Genomic DNA, 17,900 nt, shown 5'->3' on the forward strand with positions numbered 1-17,900 from the left:
TAATATTAGAATTTGGGTTAAATTTTTAGCTAATTCAATTATTTCTATTTCAAATTTAGCATATTTAATAACGGCTTAATTACTAATTAAATTCTGAACTTTACACTTTTTAAACAATTTTATCTAATTTTTTTAATATTTTAAAACAAATACTTATACTTTCAATTTATTTTTAAAAACACTCGGTGATAATAATTTTTAATATTTTACAATGAGAAAAATAATATGACAAGTCAATTATAGTTATTAACATAAAAATTACTGAATTAATAAATTTTTTATTGCATTTAGATGTAAAATATGTGAAAGAGAACATGTATATAAAATTTTGAATGGTCATATTATTAAATCTAGGATAAACTATTTTTGTTGATTCATAATTATTATTTTTTTGGTAAGCAATCATTTCTGTTGTGATGTTTCAAAAATTGTTATTGAAAAATATTCTTAAAAATAAATTAAAAGAATAAATATTTATTTTAAAATCTTAAAATAATTGAATAAAATTATTAAAAAGTATAAAGTTCAAGATTTAATTTGTAATTAGACTTTCAATAGTGATATTTATTAAAAAGGTTTTAGTTTGATTTTGTTATAGATTTTTTAATCCAATTCTAATTTATTACAACTTGAATCCCTAAAGTTTAATTTAGACCATGAATAAGTCTCTATAGACTTTTAAAGTTCGTTTTACTTTTAATGCCGAAGTATTATAAATCATTAGTAATTAGGCCTATCATAAATCATTTTTATTCTTCAAATTATGTTTTTCATAAGGATGAAAAGTGTTGTTTTTATAACAATAGAAACCGTACAATATACAGTGAACACAGATAATTAATTTCTAATTTAATTGGCCTGATTTTTTTTTTTTTTAAAGGAAAAGTAAAAAACTGAGTTGGAAATTGGAACCCTTGGGCTACAATGAGACCAGGCTTGGGCAAGCTGTAAGGCCCTTAGGCCATCAAGTCATAAGAGTGATAACTTGTGGTAGCCAATGGGGAACGAGCTCAGTGTCTTTATCATAGAACTGATCGCTTATTATCATTTGTTTTTTTAATTTTATCTCCCTCTCGTAAAACCCTAACCCTAATATTGACTCTGTATTCTAACCACTACTTGAATACTCATAAAGAAACGCTATTTCTGTTCAATTGGGTAAGTTCCTTACGTATTCATGGTAATTCCATCTGTGAAGTTATAATTTTTGATTTTTGTGTTATATGCATCCTTTTATTCATTTAGCAAATAATTTAAATTTAAATCAGCTTGTTAGCTTAATTGGGAAGATGATCTTATAGTTGCAGACTGAATTGTGTTGATAATTTAAATTTGAATTAATATATTATGGCATTTCTGCTGTTGGATTGGATCCCCAATTTTCCATTTATAGGAATTGTACTTAGTGATTGACCATCAGTTTTTAGGGATCATTCAAATTAGTGATGTATTGCCTTAGTTTGTAGGAAGTGTGTTTAGTTTGCGTAGGTTGCTGACTGAGCTGTTCTCCACATAAATAAAATTATTGAAAGATTTTAAATTTAATAGTGTTGTCCTCATTGCATTTATCATAATTTTCTGAGCTGATATGAGGACTAACAAGGGATATGGCAGCGTAAAGATGCCGTCTCTTATGTTAGTCTTTCAACTTTGTATGTATGCTGTTTTGATTTGATTAGGATAACTAGATCACTGATACACAGGTACCCTTTCCTGTTGATTTGTGATAAGTATGATAAAGTCTTCCCACTTCACCTTATCTTCCAAATTTTCTATTTTGTTATTGGGTTTTTATTATGAGATGAGATCTTTTTATAAGGAAAGCTGTTTTCCACATGTCATATTAGTTTCATTTTTGTGCCAGCACAATCTAAACCTCAAGTTTTTCGGCCTCGCACAAGATTATTTCTCATTAGAATGTCTGCTTCAAGCTGATGATCTTTGATGTTCTAAGAGCAAGTAGATTCAGTGAAACCTATCGGCAGGCCTTTGCTCGACCCATTATTGTAATTGGCAGGGTCTGCCTTTTTGGAATTTTCAGAGCTATGAGAGAAATCAAAGTGAAAGGTCCTTCTGGCTTGTCTAATGTTGCTTCTGATGGAGAATCTCAGATTCAACTATCTTTGTCAGCAGATGAAAAGCAGGTGTGCTCATCCTCAAGTGTGCAATCTACCCCTGAAATTGAAAAGAAGTATGTCCATCATGTTTATGATGCTATTGCACCTCATTTTAGTTCCACTAGGTTTGCCAAGTGGCCAAAAGTTGCAACCTTTCTGAATTCTTTGCCTTCAGGGTCTCTCATATTGGATGCTGGATGTGGAAATGGAAAATACTTGGGCTTAAATCCTGATTGCTACTTTATAGGATGTGATATAAGCGCACCACTTATCAAAATTTGTGCAGATAGAGGACATGAAGTTCTGGTTGGAGATGCAGTAAATCTTCCCTACAGAACTGGTTTTAGTGATGCTGCAATTTCCATCGCTGTACTACATCACTTAAGTACAGAGAATAGGAGGAAGAAGGCAATTGAAGAATTAGTCCGAGTTGTCAAAAAGGGTGGACTGGTACTTATAACTGTTTGGGCTGTAGAACAGGAAGATGGATCATTGGTTGCTAAATGGACTCCTCTATCCCAAAAATATGTAGAAGAATGGATAGGACCTGGTAGTCCTCGTGTTCGAAGCCCTTCATCCTTCACTTTGGAAAGCATCCCAGAAACAGAGGAGAATAATTCTAAAGAGCTTATACAAGATTCCGAGAAGAATGCAGATGAGGAATTTATGAAAACTATGGATTCAATATCTCAAACTGAACATAATTCAGTTTTTAAAGATGAAAAAAATGCAAAAAATCAGCAGGAATATTTTGTTCCTTGGCATTTACCATATCATCGTGCTGAAGTCAGTGGTGCGTCTGCTTGCGCCCTGGCAAGCGGCCTGGCGAAAAAAGATGATAAAAAGGGCGCTGTTGTGTATAACAGATACTACCATGTCTTCAGCGAAGGTGAACTTGAAAGGTAATATGCATGTTCTGTTATTTTCATAAATGTTTTTTATCAAAGATTTTTTGTTATTATCTTCTAATTTTTACATTGCAGTGTGTGATCTTTAAGCCATTTAGATTAATATCAAGTTGGTCTGATTAGTTTTGCAAATATCATGCTTTTTGTTTAAAATCTCCCCCCAGCACCCTCACTCCCTTCATTTCTTTTCTGAAACAGTTTAAGGTTTATTCAATTAATTAATCTTCTTTGACAAGTGCTCGTCTTATATGATTTATTTCAGGTTAGTAACTGGCATGAAAAATGCAGTAGTAGTTGATCGATTTTTTGACAAATCGAACTGGTGTGTCATTCTTGAGAAAACTTCGTGAAGGAGTAGCTGCATATCAAGGAGAGATGATTGTATTCGCATAGGATGGCTGATTTTTTCTTGTAAAAAAGTTGGTCTATATGTTTGGAGCAAGCTACAACAGCCTCGCTGCACTTTTGATTTTGATGTATGTTGTGAAGGAACTTGATTCGCTAGTGGTGCTGGCAGCGAGGGCAGAATAAATTGTTGCTTCTTAGCTTACCAAGGAACTATATGCTGTTCCTGTTAAAGCAGAAGCTTTATGTGAAAGTTTGAGTTGAATTGGTCAATTCTGAATTACATGTGCACTGTACCATATAGTTGTCAATCAATTTTTCATATGCTGGACCTGCCAGATGGGGAAGGAGTTCAATTGGCAGGGTGGTGTCTACTATCTGGAGATGGCCTGATTTTGATTTTGTTTGGATACTAGGTACAATGATTTGTTATCCATCACACAATTTCATTACATCCTTCTTTGTAACAAATGCATTCATTTCTCTACAGAAGTTTTCATGAGCTAGAGTTAAATTTCCAAAGAAAGGAAGGTAACACTACTTTAGTATAAGAAAGCCCTTTTCTATGGCAAAAGTACACACTTCAATTTGCATGAGTAATCAAACTCTTACTGAGATCCAAATTTAGTGATTGCATGAATATTATCTTATTTTTGGTTATTAACCGCTAAGAGCCGAAACTGTTGAGTAATTATTTCATTATGTTACACCTTTTATAGGATCTCTTAATTGCTGACCCTAAATATTCCCTAGGGAGGAATACTGTGAGAAATCTATGGTCAAGTTAGTTTATCAATCTGATGTCTTGTGTTTACTTTTAGTGCAAATAAATGTGAAATCATCTTTGAGCTTGTTTCAAATTTCAATTTAAAGAGCAAGTGAAAATTCTATCCATGTGGATTCAGTGTAGTTTTCCATACAGATTTTAGTGGTTGGACTCTGATTTACAGGGCTATTGAAAGTCGGTTTGAGCGCAAGTATTACAAAATGGTAGTTTGTAATTGCATCATCTCCAGACCGATATTAGGCTTACATTTGACATGGGATGAGTGTTTTTAGTTAGTATTATCACGGGCTGTTGCTACATTTGCATTGCATGCATCATTTTTGGTTGCTTGTGCGTTTAAGGAACATGAGAAAACAAGATTTTCTAGACCTCAGGAACTTGGCAACGCATCTGCTTCTCCGTAATTTCATTGATGTAAGTGCTAGGCCTCCTTCCTCTTATGTTCATCACACATGGAAGACCTAAAAGCATTAGCTTTCTTTCATAAATATTTCTATATATATATAGTGCACTGTGCCTTAGAGACTAGTGTAAGCAATTACTGAAAATGATAACGAACGAAGCATGTTAAGAAAAAAAAAATTAAATTCATCTGGTTCAGCATTTGATTGCTACAGGGAGATATATCAATTGTCACTATATGGGGATAAAATTACAATATGAAAAAAATTGTATTTTTTGAGTGGATTAAACTAGATTCTCTAGAGAACAAATGCCTAAAGCTCACAAAGGTGTCTTTTGAATGTTTACTTACACTTAAGTGAAGGGGGTTTTGAACGAGTATTGTGAGGTTAGTGGCCAACATGTTAACCTCAGCAAGTCTTCTTTAATTTTCAGCAAAAACACCTATGCCTCAGAAATCAGATTGCTCATCAACTCCAAATTACTCATATTGAGGATTAAGATAAATATTTGGGGCTGTCTTCTATTCTTTCAAAGTCAAAGCGCCAGACTCTCAGTGAATTAATGAAGAAAGTGTTTGCTATGCTAGTGGGTTAGAAGGGTAAACTTCTAACTCATGGGGGCCAAAAATGTTCTCATCAAAGCTATTGCTACTGCCACACCAATAGACAAATTGTCTTGCTTCAAGATCCCTCACTACTGTTTGCAAAGATTTTAGTAGAAAACTGGTGCAATTTTGGTGGGGACAGTCTAATGAGGATGGGAAAATCCATTGGATAGCCCGGAAATATTTGTGTCATAATAAGAGAGACGGTAGCCTTGACTTTGAAGATTTGGAAAATTTTAATCTAATCCTGAAGGAATAACTTGCAGGGAACCCTATTTGAGGTTCAACCAATTATGTTCTATGGATCAACAGCCAGTGAACTTAAAATTTTAAACTTGTTATTTCATTTTCTAACTTATCAACTCTACATACTGCCAAGGCTTTGAAATTTGCTAGTCATATTCAAAACAATATTGCCAAGGGCTTTAGGGTTCAGGTGCACTAGCTGTACAAGGAAGGATAAATATATGATCCTTGTAGGCAACAAAGAAATAATTCAGAAGATGTTTGATTCATATAAGCCAATTATCGCTAGGCCTTTAGCTTAGTGACAGAGCTCTATGGAATTTGAGTGGGAGGCTGTGATTTGAACCTCCCATTTCCCCTTTCTCATAATTAAATAATAGTATATATAAGCCAATTATGTATGACTAATAAATGTAACCGTAGGAGCATGAAGATGGTAAAACTTGAGGTGGATATGCTTTGGAACGATGGCATATAGCTTAAGGATTAATTGAGTTTGGGCTCAGTGATATGATATTTAGAGTGGTGACCATTGCTGTAACATTGTTACAAATTGATGGGTTCTGGCTTGAGTTGAGTGATGATTGGCAGGCCTGTCATCTTCTTCACCTTCTATCTTTAGGTGTTTCCAGAGAGAGTAGCAAAAGTTCTAAAACAGATTGGCATGCAGAAGGAAAACTTGATCCGAATTTTTTTGGCTTCATATTGCCGTCCAAGATTAATAATTTCTTTCATTAATTAAGATAAACAATGACAGATTACCTACAGCCACGTTCTGTTTCTCTTGAAACTCTCCACGTCAATACAAAAACAGTTGCAAATTTATGGCTGAAAAGAGCAAAATTAAATGTCAATCAACTAAACAATCAAATACATTCAAAAAACAAAATTTTATAAAAAAAATATATATATATATATTTTTATTAAATTTTTACATATGTGGTTTTTATTTTGTTATTTTAATCACGTAAATATAATTGTTAAAAAATAACGATCAAGTCCTGCAATGCTGTCAATAAGTGCCGATTTAGCAATCAGAAAAACAATAACTATTACGTATCAATTAAAAATCTCTTAACAGTATTATATAATTTGACCTTTTTTATTAATAATCATATTATCAATCCTTGATACTATAATTCTATTTAAGCCTATGTTGTATTCTCCGAATAAAAACATATTTTCAATTACAATAGTTATATGTCATTTCAATGTTTTATCAAATAACCGGCCATTGGGTAATGAGGTTTTAATTTTTTTTCAGTAGAATAGAAATTGTTCTAAATTTGAAATTAAATAATGTCAGTGGATGACAAATTAATGATAAAAAGAAATACCATAATTGCAATAAAACCATTTACGTGTACCAATAATTAATTACTACTACTCTATTCGTAAATGTTACTATCGTATTATCATAGCAAATATTCCTAAATTGTTGCTATCATGTAATTATAACTAATTTTCCTAATTCAAAATGATGACACTGCACTCTATTATTTTACAAAATAAATATAGGTATAAAATTTAATAAAAATTATAATTAATTAGTAATAATATATCAAATCAAATAATTTAAAGTTTTTCTTAAAGAAATTTCTAATACTACTAATCATATTTTAAAAATAATTTTAAAATATAGTTAATATTTTAACATTTTTAAGATTAGAATCATTATTTGAATTAGAAAATTAAATTACTATTTAGTATATTAATTATATTAATATTAAAGACATAAAATTGTCTAAAACTGAATTACATATTAATAAAATTTAGAGGGTATCTCTATATTATTTCCTTCTTTGGATGATGTATACCATTAGATCATAACCAGACAGAAGAATTGCAGAGAGACAGAGGAGACATTAGAGACCATGTATCATAAAATTTAAAACTCCTCTGGATTGATTGAGTAATTTTAGAATTTATAAATTTAAAATTATGAATACATTTTGAATATTATATTATTTTGATCGAATATAAAATAATAAAATTTTATTTTTTTAATATATAAAAAACCTGGTCATACACGACATGATATAATTAGTGCAAAGGTGAGAATTTGAACTCAAGACATCTACCTCTCAAGAGTAAATATTCTAGCCACTTGAGCTAGGTTTTTGAGTTTCAAGTGTCAATAAAATTTTATTTAAAATTAAAAATAATTTTTAAAATATTATAAATTACTTAAGGGACAATATTAAAATAAAAAGTAATTATATAATCCAATAATAAATTTTGAAATTTTCCACCTCATAAGCAGAAAATTAAAATAAAATACTATGATTTCAAAAAACAAACTAATAATGATTTTTGGAAGAGAACTATAAGAAATATTAACACCAACCATCTTCCCAACTAAATGAACTTCTTTTAGGTGTATAAATTTATTGTTCAGTTAGTAAGTAGATATCAAGGAAACAGAACTCATGGCAGCCACATCTGGTGCTGTTATATATATAATGATTTCCAAAATATATTATTCTTAGCAATGAGATTAATTAACAGATATAGAGTAATTAATATCTATTCCTAATAAGAATAGATTAAGACTAATCTTTAATGTTTGATTCTCAAGTGAAAAGGAAAATAAAAATAAAATAAAAATGATGGCCGAAAAGACTTTTATCTAAACAAATTTATTCAAAGAAAATATTTGTTGTCCCAAGTTGAAATTATTGGATTATTATTTATTTATTTATTAAAAAGTCAATCGCTTTATAAAACCTAACGTAGAAAAAAGAATTCGAACTCGAAATCTCTCACCTAAAAATAAAATTAAAAACATTTGTTATTGCGCTCATTCAACAAACACGGCTCCGTTATTCTAATTTATGATCAGGGAAATTATATTGGTTTAATATCATTTTTCTATTTAATTGTCAAATTATTTTTAAGTTCAAGAATGGAGTTTTGATTGTACTTGTTGGTTTGTTTGATATTTTTTATCTTATAATAGTAGAAAAAACTTGACTCAATTTTAGAATTTAAGAAGATATTACATAAAAGTTTTATTTTTCTTTTTAATTAGTAGAAAAGATTCTACTCTATTTACCTAATGCAAAATTTTAAAATTTGAGAAGATATTAGATAAATATTTTTCCGATTTAAAGCTTAATTTATAGGCAACACTTTTATTTTATTTTTTTCTCTATCAAATTGATGGGGAGATGGGATTGCGCTTTTCTATTCAATTACTATACTATTTTTGTTCTCGTCTCATGAGAAGGAAGATGGAAAATGAGATTGGATTTCTTTTTTATTCTTAAAAAATAAAGCATAAATACGTCTTAAATCTAGTCGAACAAGAAGAGGAAGAATATATATTTTACCTACTATGCCTTTACCATATCACATGTATAAAATATATAGAGATAAATATAAAAAATTATTTTATAATTTTACTATTTGATAATTTTTAATATGAGATTTTTGTTTAGATAAAAATGGCATGTAATTAAAAATTATGATAAAAAAATATTTTATTATAAAAAATATCGATCAACACGGATTTAGTCATTTATACTTCGATCAACCATCACTATTATATTTTTTGTATTTGATAATTTAAATTTAGAGCTTAATAACGTAAAATGTTATTGATTTGACATAATCTCATCGAATCAATGACTTCTTAAACTGCGATTTAATGGTCAAATAATAAAATTATGAGTTGTTAAGCTCCAATTTCATGTTATTAAACACGCACAACATAATAATAATGACTCATCACAGTGAAGGTAATTGAATTCCTACAAATTGAAACTTATAACGGTAAGATATCTTTTTTATCACAATTTATAACTACATACGTTTATTTATTTAAAAAAAAAAACTACATAGTATTTTTTATTTATATTTGTTCCTAATATATATATACCAGTATTCCTAATATCTTATAACTACCATGCAATAACTATAAGCTTTTAAAGGCCCGCTCCGTGACAAGTATCACCTTCCTTTATTTAAGTGTTCTTTTGAGTAAATAGAAACCCTCAACAGATGGCTAGCTTTTGGAAGCTATTCCTTGTGAAAACTATATTGTCCTTATCCATAATCCTACTTAGAAGACTAGGACTCTGGCAAGAATCAAAGATCAGCAACGATTCCCATTCAAAATTTCAAAAGCAGGAGCAGCAGCAGCAACAGTACTATTTTGTCAAGAGCCCATTAGCAGATCATCTTTCACAAAAACAGACATTGTTGGTTTTTGATGTTGAGTCCACATTGCTGAAATCACCTTCCTTATTTCCTTACTTCGTGCTTGTTGCATTTGAAGCTGGAGGACTGTTCAGAGCTCTCGTTTTGCTTCTTTTTTACCCCTTTGTTTGTTTTCTTGGCAATGGCAATGACCTAGGGTTAAATATAATGGTTTTCATATCTTTCTTTGGGATTAGAAAAGACAGGTCCAGGGTTGTCAGGGATGCTGTTCTGCCAAAGTTCTTTCTTGGAGATGTTGGGTGGGAAGGATTTGATATAGTGATGAACTATGGGAAGAAAAAGATAGGAGTGAGCAAGTTGCCTAAGGTTATGGTTGAAGGGTTCTTGAAAGATTACATGGGTGTGGAGGGTGTTGTGGGTAGGGAGTTGATGGTGATAAATGGGTATTATGTTGGATTAATGGAGAGCAAAGAGATGGATTATTGGGGTAGATTAAATGAGTTTCTTATTGAAGAGAAGAATAAAATTGGCTGCTATACTGTTGGTATTGCTTGCTCCTCCAACAGGCCCCTTCATACGCAACTGCTTCGGCACTGTCAGGTTTTGATGATTCAATTTCTCTCGCACATTCACTTGCATTGCATGCATTCTCAAAAATGATTTTATTATTTTCTGAGATGATTCCGCAACTGATAATCTTCATATACAACTTTAGCTCATATTATTATAGCTAATATGAATTTGAATGCTGGCTCATATTCAGTATCTTGAGGGATCCAACAATGGTGATTCCGTAAATCCTCAGAAATGGATTGATGAAAGCTCCTTTTAGCTCATTTAACGAGGCTAGTTTTATAAATAAGTTAACCACAATCTAGACAAATTTCAGCTTATTAATATATTCGTAAGGTCGCTCATAAAATATATTTTCAGTAATTTAATTGTTTAATGTATAATTATTTATAATAATTTTAGAAATAGTAATATATTTTAATAATAATTTTTTAAAATAAAATTACAAATTTTAGGAAATAGATTATATTTTTTGTAATAAATATTTTATCTTTAATAAAATAATTAATAAGCTTGAGTTATAATTTATATTTATTTCAGAAATAAGTCCATTTATATTTGATTAAACTCTTTTATTTTTATTATTATTAAAGATTATTAAGTCCTCAATATAAATAAAAATAAAAATACATGAGCTAAATAAAATAAAATTAAATTAAAAACTCAATAAAATAACTGAAAAGTTAAAAGATTTAAGAATATATTTTATCTTTATCTGCAAATTTCTATACATTTTATTAATTGGTAATTGTAATTTTTATTTTTATAATAATAAAAATTATATAAAAAAAATTAAAACATTAATATTTATGGAAATAAAAATAAAATAAAATAAAATATAAAAATTTAAAAGTCAATTATATTTAAATATTTTTTAAAATGTTATTTATTATATAAATTATATTTTTTAAAATAAAGACTACCATTATAAATAAACACCGAGGGTCATTAAACTCCAATGAGCTCGGTAATTTAGCACGGGCTGACTTTGATAATTAACAAGTCAAACCTAAACTAATCAAAGTTTGGGTTGTGTTAGTTGAATTACAACTCTAATTCTACATTCCTAAATGAGACGCTTGCAACTTACTCCTTTCATTCAACATTTACCTGTTTATTCCAGAAAAAAATAAAAATAAAACCTACCTTCATTTTTTTGTTTGCTCACTAAGTCTAATGATGAATAATAAATCTATGTTGCAACAGGAAGTTTACTCAGTGACAGAAGCAGAGAAAAGAAATTGGCGAATCCTTCCAAGAGAAAGATACCCAAAACCATTAATATTCCACGACAGTAGATTGGCTTTCAGGCCTACTCCTTTTGCCACAATTGCCATGTTCATGTGGCTTCCAATCGGCCTCTTCCTCTGCATTATCAGACTGATTCTTGGCATTTTATTGCCTTTCAGGATTTCCTCTCCAATCCTTGCATTGACTGGAAAAATTACTGTAATATCCAAACCCAAACGCCCCTTTATCTCTACCAAAAACGAAGAAAAACCAACAAAAGTACTCTATGCTTGTAACCACAGAACATTACTAGACCCTATCTATATCTCATTTTCTCTGATGAAGCCAGTCACTGCACTCACCTACAGCATGAGCAGATTCAATGAGGTTATATCCCCAATCAGAACAGTCCGACTAACGAGAGACCGAGAACAAGACAGAAAACAGATGAACAAGGTGCTAAGCCAGGGTGATCTTGTAGTTTGCCCTGAAGGAACAACTTGCCGGGAACCTTACCTGCTGAGGTTTAGTCCATTATTTGCAGAGCTTGCCGACGAGATAGTTCCTGTTGCTATAGATGTGCATGTCACTATGTTTTATGGATCAACAGCTACAGGACTTAAATGTTTAGATCCAGTATTTCACCTCCTCAATCCTCAACCAATATACTTAATCAAGATTCTTGAGAAGTTACCAAGTTTCCAGATGCATATGGAAGGCGGAACATCAAAATATGATGTTGCCAATTATGTGCAGAATGAGATTGCCAAAACTCTAGGATTCGAGAGCACCGGTCTTACAAGGAAAGACAAATACATTGCGTTGGCAGGCAACAACGGAATCATCTAGCACTACATCAGACTATTACTAGATGTTTGCAATTTTGTAATTTCTCAGAAGTAATTAAATAACAAGCATGTATTCTATTACTTTTTTCAAAACAAGGTTGTTCCCTCTTGAAATTTTTTGTAAAATAAGGAAAGTTGCAACAATCTATATAGAATATAGTGTACAAGGAAGCCAAAGCTAAGGCTACAAGTTCAAACCCCAATCATAAGGCTGGTACTGCACCTTCAATTGACCTTGGGCAAGCAACTCCAGCAAAGCTTCAGAATTGGCAGGCTCCAAATAGTTTGATGCATGCTTGAGTACCTCTACCTCATTCTTGCCAAAATCCATGCTAAACCTGTGCAAATAAGGAGATAGATAACATTAACCAACAACAATACTTGGATAGTTTGAAAATAAAATATAATAACAAAAATAATAATACAATGGTTATTAAAGACAAAAAAAGATGTTTTACTTAAAATCTGACTTGCATTCTTGCACTTGAGTGCTTTACCTAAATATAGTTCGGCCACTTGTTTTAGCAAAATAATAATAATAATCATAATGTAATGCAAAGCAGTTCTGCTCATTTATTCGAGAATAAATGCCAAATTGAAACTCTAGAGCTTCAGAAGATGGGAAAGGAACCTTAAACAAGACATTTAGAAGATTTGAGAGGAGTTAATGAATGTCAGCCTCAAAGTCAAGCTAAGACCTTGTATTCTCCTAAACATCACCATTCTTTATTTTATGCTTGTCTGTGCGTACATGCACTTGTGTGTTTGTGTTGCTATATGTGTGAGAGGAGAGTATTTACATCAATATCCCACTTTGGACATGGTAATTCAGAGACGACAGTCAAAGGTATCCTACAACAGAACTTACCATTTAAGGATCTTGCTGACATATGCAACCTTGGCATTTACATTGACAACAAGTCCTCCGCCTCTTAAGAAATTACGGGCTGCATCCATCAGCTCCTTATCTACATTGCCAGGTGAGTAGCATTGAAGTGCTGGTCCAGATCGTGTACCATTAACAAGTGCAAAGTGAACTAGAGGCTCTGTGTAGGGAAGAGCTGCCTGATAATAGTACAAATGGAGCATTAGAGAACTGAGATTTTAAACCTTTTTCTTTTTGCATCTGGAGAAGTTCTCCATTTAGCCACTCATAGGCCCAGGTATTTTTTTGGCAACCATAGGCCCAAATATTGAAAATTGCTACTCATGTAGCAAGGAAAAAGCTAAGCCTGAACTGCTATTCCTACCAGCTATTGCTAACAGAATGAGCAACTGCTGAATTAATCAATATTCATATCAATGGCCTTTACATGACTTAGGACATAAAGAGCTTAGATTTCTGTTTCTTTCCCTTGAAACTATTGCTACATTCAACATTGCATATTACGGATGACACTTGATTAAAAGTTTAATTTTTCATGAATTTGTTCTAAGTTCACAGACCCAGCAGCAACCAATACCTGCTGTTGCATCCTTTTACATCCAGCCTGCCTCAGAGAGAGAGAGGAAAAAAAGAAAAAGAAGCAAAATGGCAAACAGGAAAGAAAAGACAAATACCAAACATCCATCTATAAATGTAACATGAATATAAACCATACATCAAGAAAAGTACTAGACTGGTTAACTTCAATAGTCGAGGTAAGAAAAATTACACATACCTTGCAACGTTTATCATTCCCACTGAATGGCTTCATGAGACCGTATGGTGGTCGTTGGTTGCCCCTTAAAATGCCATTTTGAATAGCTGAAAGTGAGTATGAGCACCCACCAATAACATACTTGAAGTCTCCAAAAAACTTCTTTCGTTCCAATGCTCCATCTGGATGACCCAAAACCAATATTGCATGAATCACCATCATATTATAGAGATTGATGAAGAAAGAAAGCTTCTCTTCCCTTGGTATATCTTGAAATTCTACCCTCTGCAGTTCTTGAATTATCCTCAAATATCTGCGTACACATCTTAGTAAAAAACAGCACAAAAAAAGAAAAGAAATAACAAAAAGTTAATCAATTTTAGAAAGCTAAAAAGCGTCAAAACCTATGAAATTCCTCGCTTCCATGAATGGTTCTGTAGTCAATATGCTTTCCATCTTCTGATGTGTAGGCTTCACTGATTGCATAAAACAAGAATCTCAGCCTTGACGCAATTTCTGTTATAGGTTTCGGCTTTGCCTCAATTATACCCCTAGGAATGTTGTGACATTGAGATGACACAGTAGGATCATCATCCAAGAACCAGTACAAGTGGTTACCATCCTCGAATAGATTCTCACTACAGTGTCAGGAATCATAAAACACAAAAGGAAAACAAACCTATTACTTAGATATCAAATAAGTATCATAATTTCATAATCAAAATGTGAAGCCACTTAATATTTCTAGGAACTCACTCAAGAACGTGTCGGAAGAAGAGTTTGCTTGCAAGCTTTCGTCCAAATTCAATAGCCTGTTCCATAAAAACAGGGGCAAGGAAAAACGTAAGGATGAAAACATAATGTTAGAACATGCATGAGTCCAGTCATTACATTTACTTTTAAAATTTCATTTCAGGTAACAACTGGCTTATTTATTCAAAAGGAAATTCAGGAAATAATAGAATCAACAAATCAAAATTGGACCAGTCTAAACTAAAGTGTAATATCACAAGCCAGGAAATTCGAAGGAAGTGTTTGAATCCAAATACTACAAATACTACTCTAGTACAAAATTGTTGAAATCAACAAATACTACTCTAGTACAAAAGTTTTCTACCTAGCACTAGACAACCCAAACAAGTTTCACTGCTAGAGCGGGAAAATGCAAAACTACAAGCAGACAGTGTAAAGCTGCACAAATACCTGGTACCCCATAAAAAATGATGCACATTATGCAAGAAATCAAAGGGATCATCCATCAAAATATTTACAAAACCAGGAGTAAAATTCTAAATTATGGCCAGTAGACTTAAACCTGTAAGAATTTATAAGAACTAGCTCAAGTTGTGAAAGCGATGAAATTTTTGCTAGACTCGACTCTAGAACCAGAAGTAACCGACTAGATGTTTTCATTCTAGTATCTATTTTCAAAATTCAGACATCAAAATTAACCCTCAAATTCAAAGCTCGCAAAACTATAAGCAGAAATGTCAGAAATCAGAAGTTCTGACGCACCCATATTTTAGATTTGTGATGAACTTTGGATACTAGAAAGGAAATTAGAACCAAAGAGACAGAAAGTCAAAGCATACTAAAGAAGCATCAACTCTACACAAACAATGAGCAAAGCAGATTATAGTTTATCAAACACACCAAACAGAGAGACTAAAATATATTGTTACTCCCAACGTAACTATAAAGGTCCTGTCATTCTAGATGTCTCAAAAACAAAAGGAAAAAATAACATACATCTACCCTCTCCAAGTACTGGTCTTCTGACAAGAAATCTACAGCATCTGAACCTAGAAAGCAGCTGCCAAACCTTCGCATTTTGTAGAAACGGTCCTTAACAACTATGGATTCTTTCATTTTCCGCACAATAAGAGCTAATTCATCAAAAGACCCACTGGTCGACACATCATCTTCACCAGAAAGTGGCGGTAGAGGAGCCTCATAAGCTGGTGGTTCAGTAATCAGATAATCAATCTTCTCTTCAAGTTTGCCAGATTCATCCAACCCCATGAGCTCACTCAACCCTCCAATCACAACCTCATTAAAGAATAACTTAGGCACAGCAGAAGACCCAGTAAACTTCTCTAGCTCCAGCTTTCTACTAGGATATACATCAATATTAATCTCGACATATCTAAGCCTTTTATTGTACAAAAACAATCTAACCTCTTTACAATTTTGACATCCTAACCTAGTATACAGTATAATTCTTCCTTTCATGACAACAGGTTCTCGCAATTCTTCAATGGTTTCCACCCCATGCTCAGCCCTGTTTTCTGTATCACTATTACGAGATGTCATAATGTAGCTAAGAGGATTCCATGCAGATCTATCTTCTGGCTTTTGAGAAACTTCTGCAGCTTCTCTATCTTTAGCTGAATCTGAAGCCTCTTTCTCTTCATCAACAGGAAACTGCTCAACTCCATCTCGTCTCCCAGAGAGGATTCGCAGAAAACTCGTGACAGCAACTGCACCTTTATTCTTGACAAAGTCCCTAAAAACCATAGCCTTCTCAGGCCACATAGATCCCTCAGTTTCAGGACCAGCATCTGTAGACTGCAAAGATGTAACAGTCCTGTTAGCTTCCTCTCCAGGAACCTCCATTTCATTAGGCTTCTGCTCCTCCTTATGACCAAGTATTTCCCCTGTAGTTTGCGTTTTTCCTTCGTCAGGTTTACAATCAGAATTTATTCCCTCATCCAATTTGTCACCCAGACCAACTTGTTGAATATCATCATTTAACTTTCCTTCTTCAAATTTAGACTCAATAACCCTATTCCCGTAGCTCATCTCATCATGTTTAACAAAATCACCTAACTTATCTCCTTGAAATTTGGATCCTGAGATACTAATATTGTCAACATTTTCAGCAGCAGTAAATTTCTCATCATCTGTCTCTTCTGATACTGTTAGATCATTTTTCTGAACATCAATTGCATATTGCCCTAATTCTACAGAAGTTGGAGAATCATTTGTTATGCTTAATGTGTCCTTTTCCATAATGACATCAACATGTACTATTGAATAAAACTCAACAAAGCATGCTCGAAAATACTAATTCCCCTTGCACCAATAAGATCAACGGAATACTAGAAACCTGGAAGAAATGAAATACAAGCTTAAACGACAATGATAAAGCATATATACAGATCCAAAACTAGTATAATTAGTCACACTAGAAAGAATAACCAAATTTCAGTTAATAAATATAGCAAGTAATAAGATAATTTGCATCCTGTAATAACTATAGCAACATGGCTTGATAATCCAAAATTCAGTAAGCAAGAACATAACTGAAGATACATAACTGAGGATTCATAAAGCAGAGAAGTTAAAAGTAGAACCTTTTCTTTGGCCCTATTTCAAGAATGTTCAAAATGTAACACTTTTTCTTTCGTCTTTTTGCTTCAAAGTATAAGCAAATTTTGCAATACAAATCAAGAAAGAGACTGAAACAGCACGCCACAAAAGGAATAAAAGAAAAAGAAAAAAAAAACGTAATTGACCAAATGAAAATAAAAACAGGAAAATATAATAGAATTTTTCAAGTGTAAATTTGAAAACAAATTAGGTCAACTAAAGAAATATTACTGGATTAGTAAAGACTAATTCTTGATTGATTTTTCTTTTCTCTTTTCTTTCTAAAAATAAAACCGAAAAGAAAATGAAAATGACTGCTTCTGGTTTAAAAAACAATAGAGCAACCTACTGAAATCTCATATGAAAGAAACTAATAAATTATAACAGCAACAGTAGGGTTTTTGGTTGCAAGAAAAACACGAAAAAGAAAATAATCGACCGATAGAGAGCGAGAGAAAGAGAGAGCGAAAGATAACACACCAGATCTAAAGAGATAGAAAATTGTGGAGAAATGACAGTGAAATGGAGAACAATAAAAAGATGTGAGGAGATTTACGTGAAAACTGAAATTTAAATAATGAATTTCGATTGAATAGAACTGAAAGTGAAACAATTTATGGTTATGAGATGATGTGGAGAAAAATTTCAGAGAGGAAGAAGCGGG

General features: G+C 32.1%; 3 protein-coding genes across 4 annotated transcripts; 2 read left to right on the plus strand and 1 right to left on the minus strand.

Annotated features, from left to right (window-relative positions):
- Positions 1–1,008: 1,008 nt before the first annotated feature.
- Positions 1,009–3,857, plus strand: LOC8263009 (tRNA (carboxymethyluridine(34)-5-O)-methyltransferase). Its single transcript, XM_002513812.4, has 3 exons — positions 1,009–1,158; positions 1,865–3,019; positions 3,288–3,857. Exons 2-3 carry the CDS (start codon positions 1,935–1,937, stop codon positions 3,373–3,375), a joined length of 1,173 nt encoding a protein of 390 aa, XP_002513858.1. The 5' UTR covers positions 1,009–1,158; positions 1,865–1,934; the 3' UTR covers positions 3,376–3,857.
- Positions 3,858–9,318: 5,461 nt separating this feature from the next.
- On the plus strand, positions 9,319–12,350 carry LOC8263008 (probable glycerol-3-phosphate acyltransferase 3). The gene is made up of 2 exons (XM_002513811.4): positions 9,319–10,173; positions 11,353–12,350. Exons 1-2 carry the CDS (start codon positions 9,415–9,417, stop codon positions 12,223–12,225), a joined length of 1,632 nt encoding a protein of 543 aa, XP_002513857.1. The 5' UTR covers positions 9,319–9,414; the 3' UTR covers positions 12,226–12,350.
- Positions 12,280–17,898, minus strand: LOC8263007. Of its 2 annotated transcripts, none has more exons than XM_015716020.3 (7): positions 17,717–17,898; positions 15,614–16,973; positions 14,621–14,676; positions 14,269–14,502; positions 13,886–14,177; positions 13,093–13,289; positions 12,280–12,562 (listed from the first exon to the last, which is right to left on the minus strand). In XM_015716020.3, exons 2-7 carry the CDS (start codon positions 16,874–16,876, stop codon positions 12,409–12,411), a joined length of 2,196 nt encoding a protein of 731 aa, XP_015571506.1. In that variant the 5' UTR covers positions 16,877–16,973; positions 17,717–17,898; the 3' UTR covers positions 12,280–12,408. The 2 variants fall into 2 exon arrangements, with proteins under 2 accessions (XP_015571506.1, XP_015571504.1); XM_015716018.3 differs by having other exon boundaries at positions 17,221–17,898.
- Positions 17,899–17,900: the final 2 nt, after the last annotated feature.

Source organism: Ricinus communis, chromosome 2 (assembly GCF_019578655.1).
Source record: "Ricinus communis isolate WT05 ecotype wild-type chromosome 2, ASM1957865v1, whole genome shotgun sequence".
Classification (NCBI taxonomy): domain Eukaryota; kingdom Viridiplantae; phylum Streptophyta; class Magnoliopsida; order Malpighiales; family Euphorbiaceae; genus Ricinus; species Ricinus communis.

Excerpts from the sequence above, each read along its gene's own strand:
- LOC8263007 (XM_015716020.3), bottom strand. The coding sequence starts at position 16,876 with ATGGAAAAGGACACATTAAGCATAACAAATGATTCTCCAACTTCTGTA. Across the intron at positions 14,677-15,613 it reads AGTACTTGGAGAGGGTAGAT|GCTATTGAATTTGGACGAAA; the intron begins GTATGTTATTTT and ends TTTATGGAACAG. Across the intron at positions 14,503-14,620 it reads TTCTTCCGACACGTTCTTGA|TGAGAATCTATTCGAGGATG; the intron begins GTGAGTTCCTAG and ends CTGACACTGTAG.
- LOC8263008 (XM_002513811.4), top strand. The coding sequence starts at position 9,415 with ATGGCTAGCTTTTGGAAGCTATTCCTTGTGAAAACTATATTGTCCTTA. Across the intron at positions 10,174-11,352 it reads AACTGCTTCGGCACTGTCAG|GAAGTTTACTCAGTGACAGA; the intron begins GTTTTGATGATT and ends ATGTTGCAACAG.
- LOC8263009 (XM_002513812.4), top strand. The coding sequence starts at position 1,935 with ATGATCTTTGATGTTCTAAGAGCAAGTAGATTCAGTGAAACCTATCGG. Across the intron at positions 3,020-3,287 it reads AGCGAAGGTGAACTTGAAAG|GTTAGTAACTGGCATGAAAA; the intron begins GTAATATGCATG and ends GATTTATTTCAG.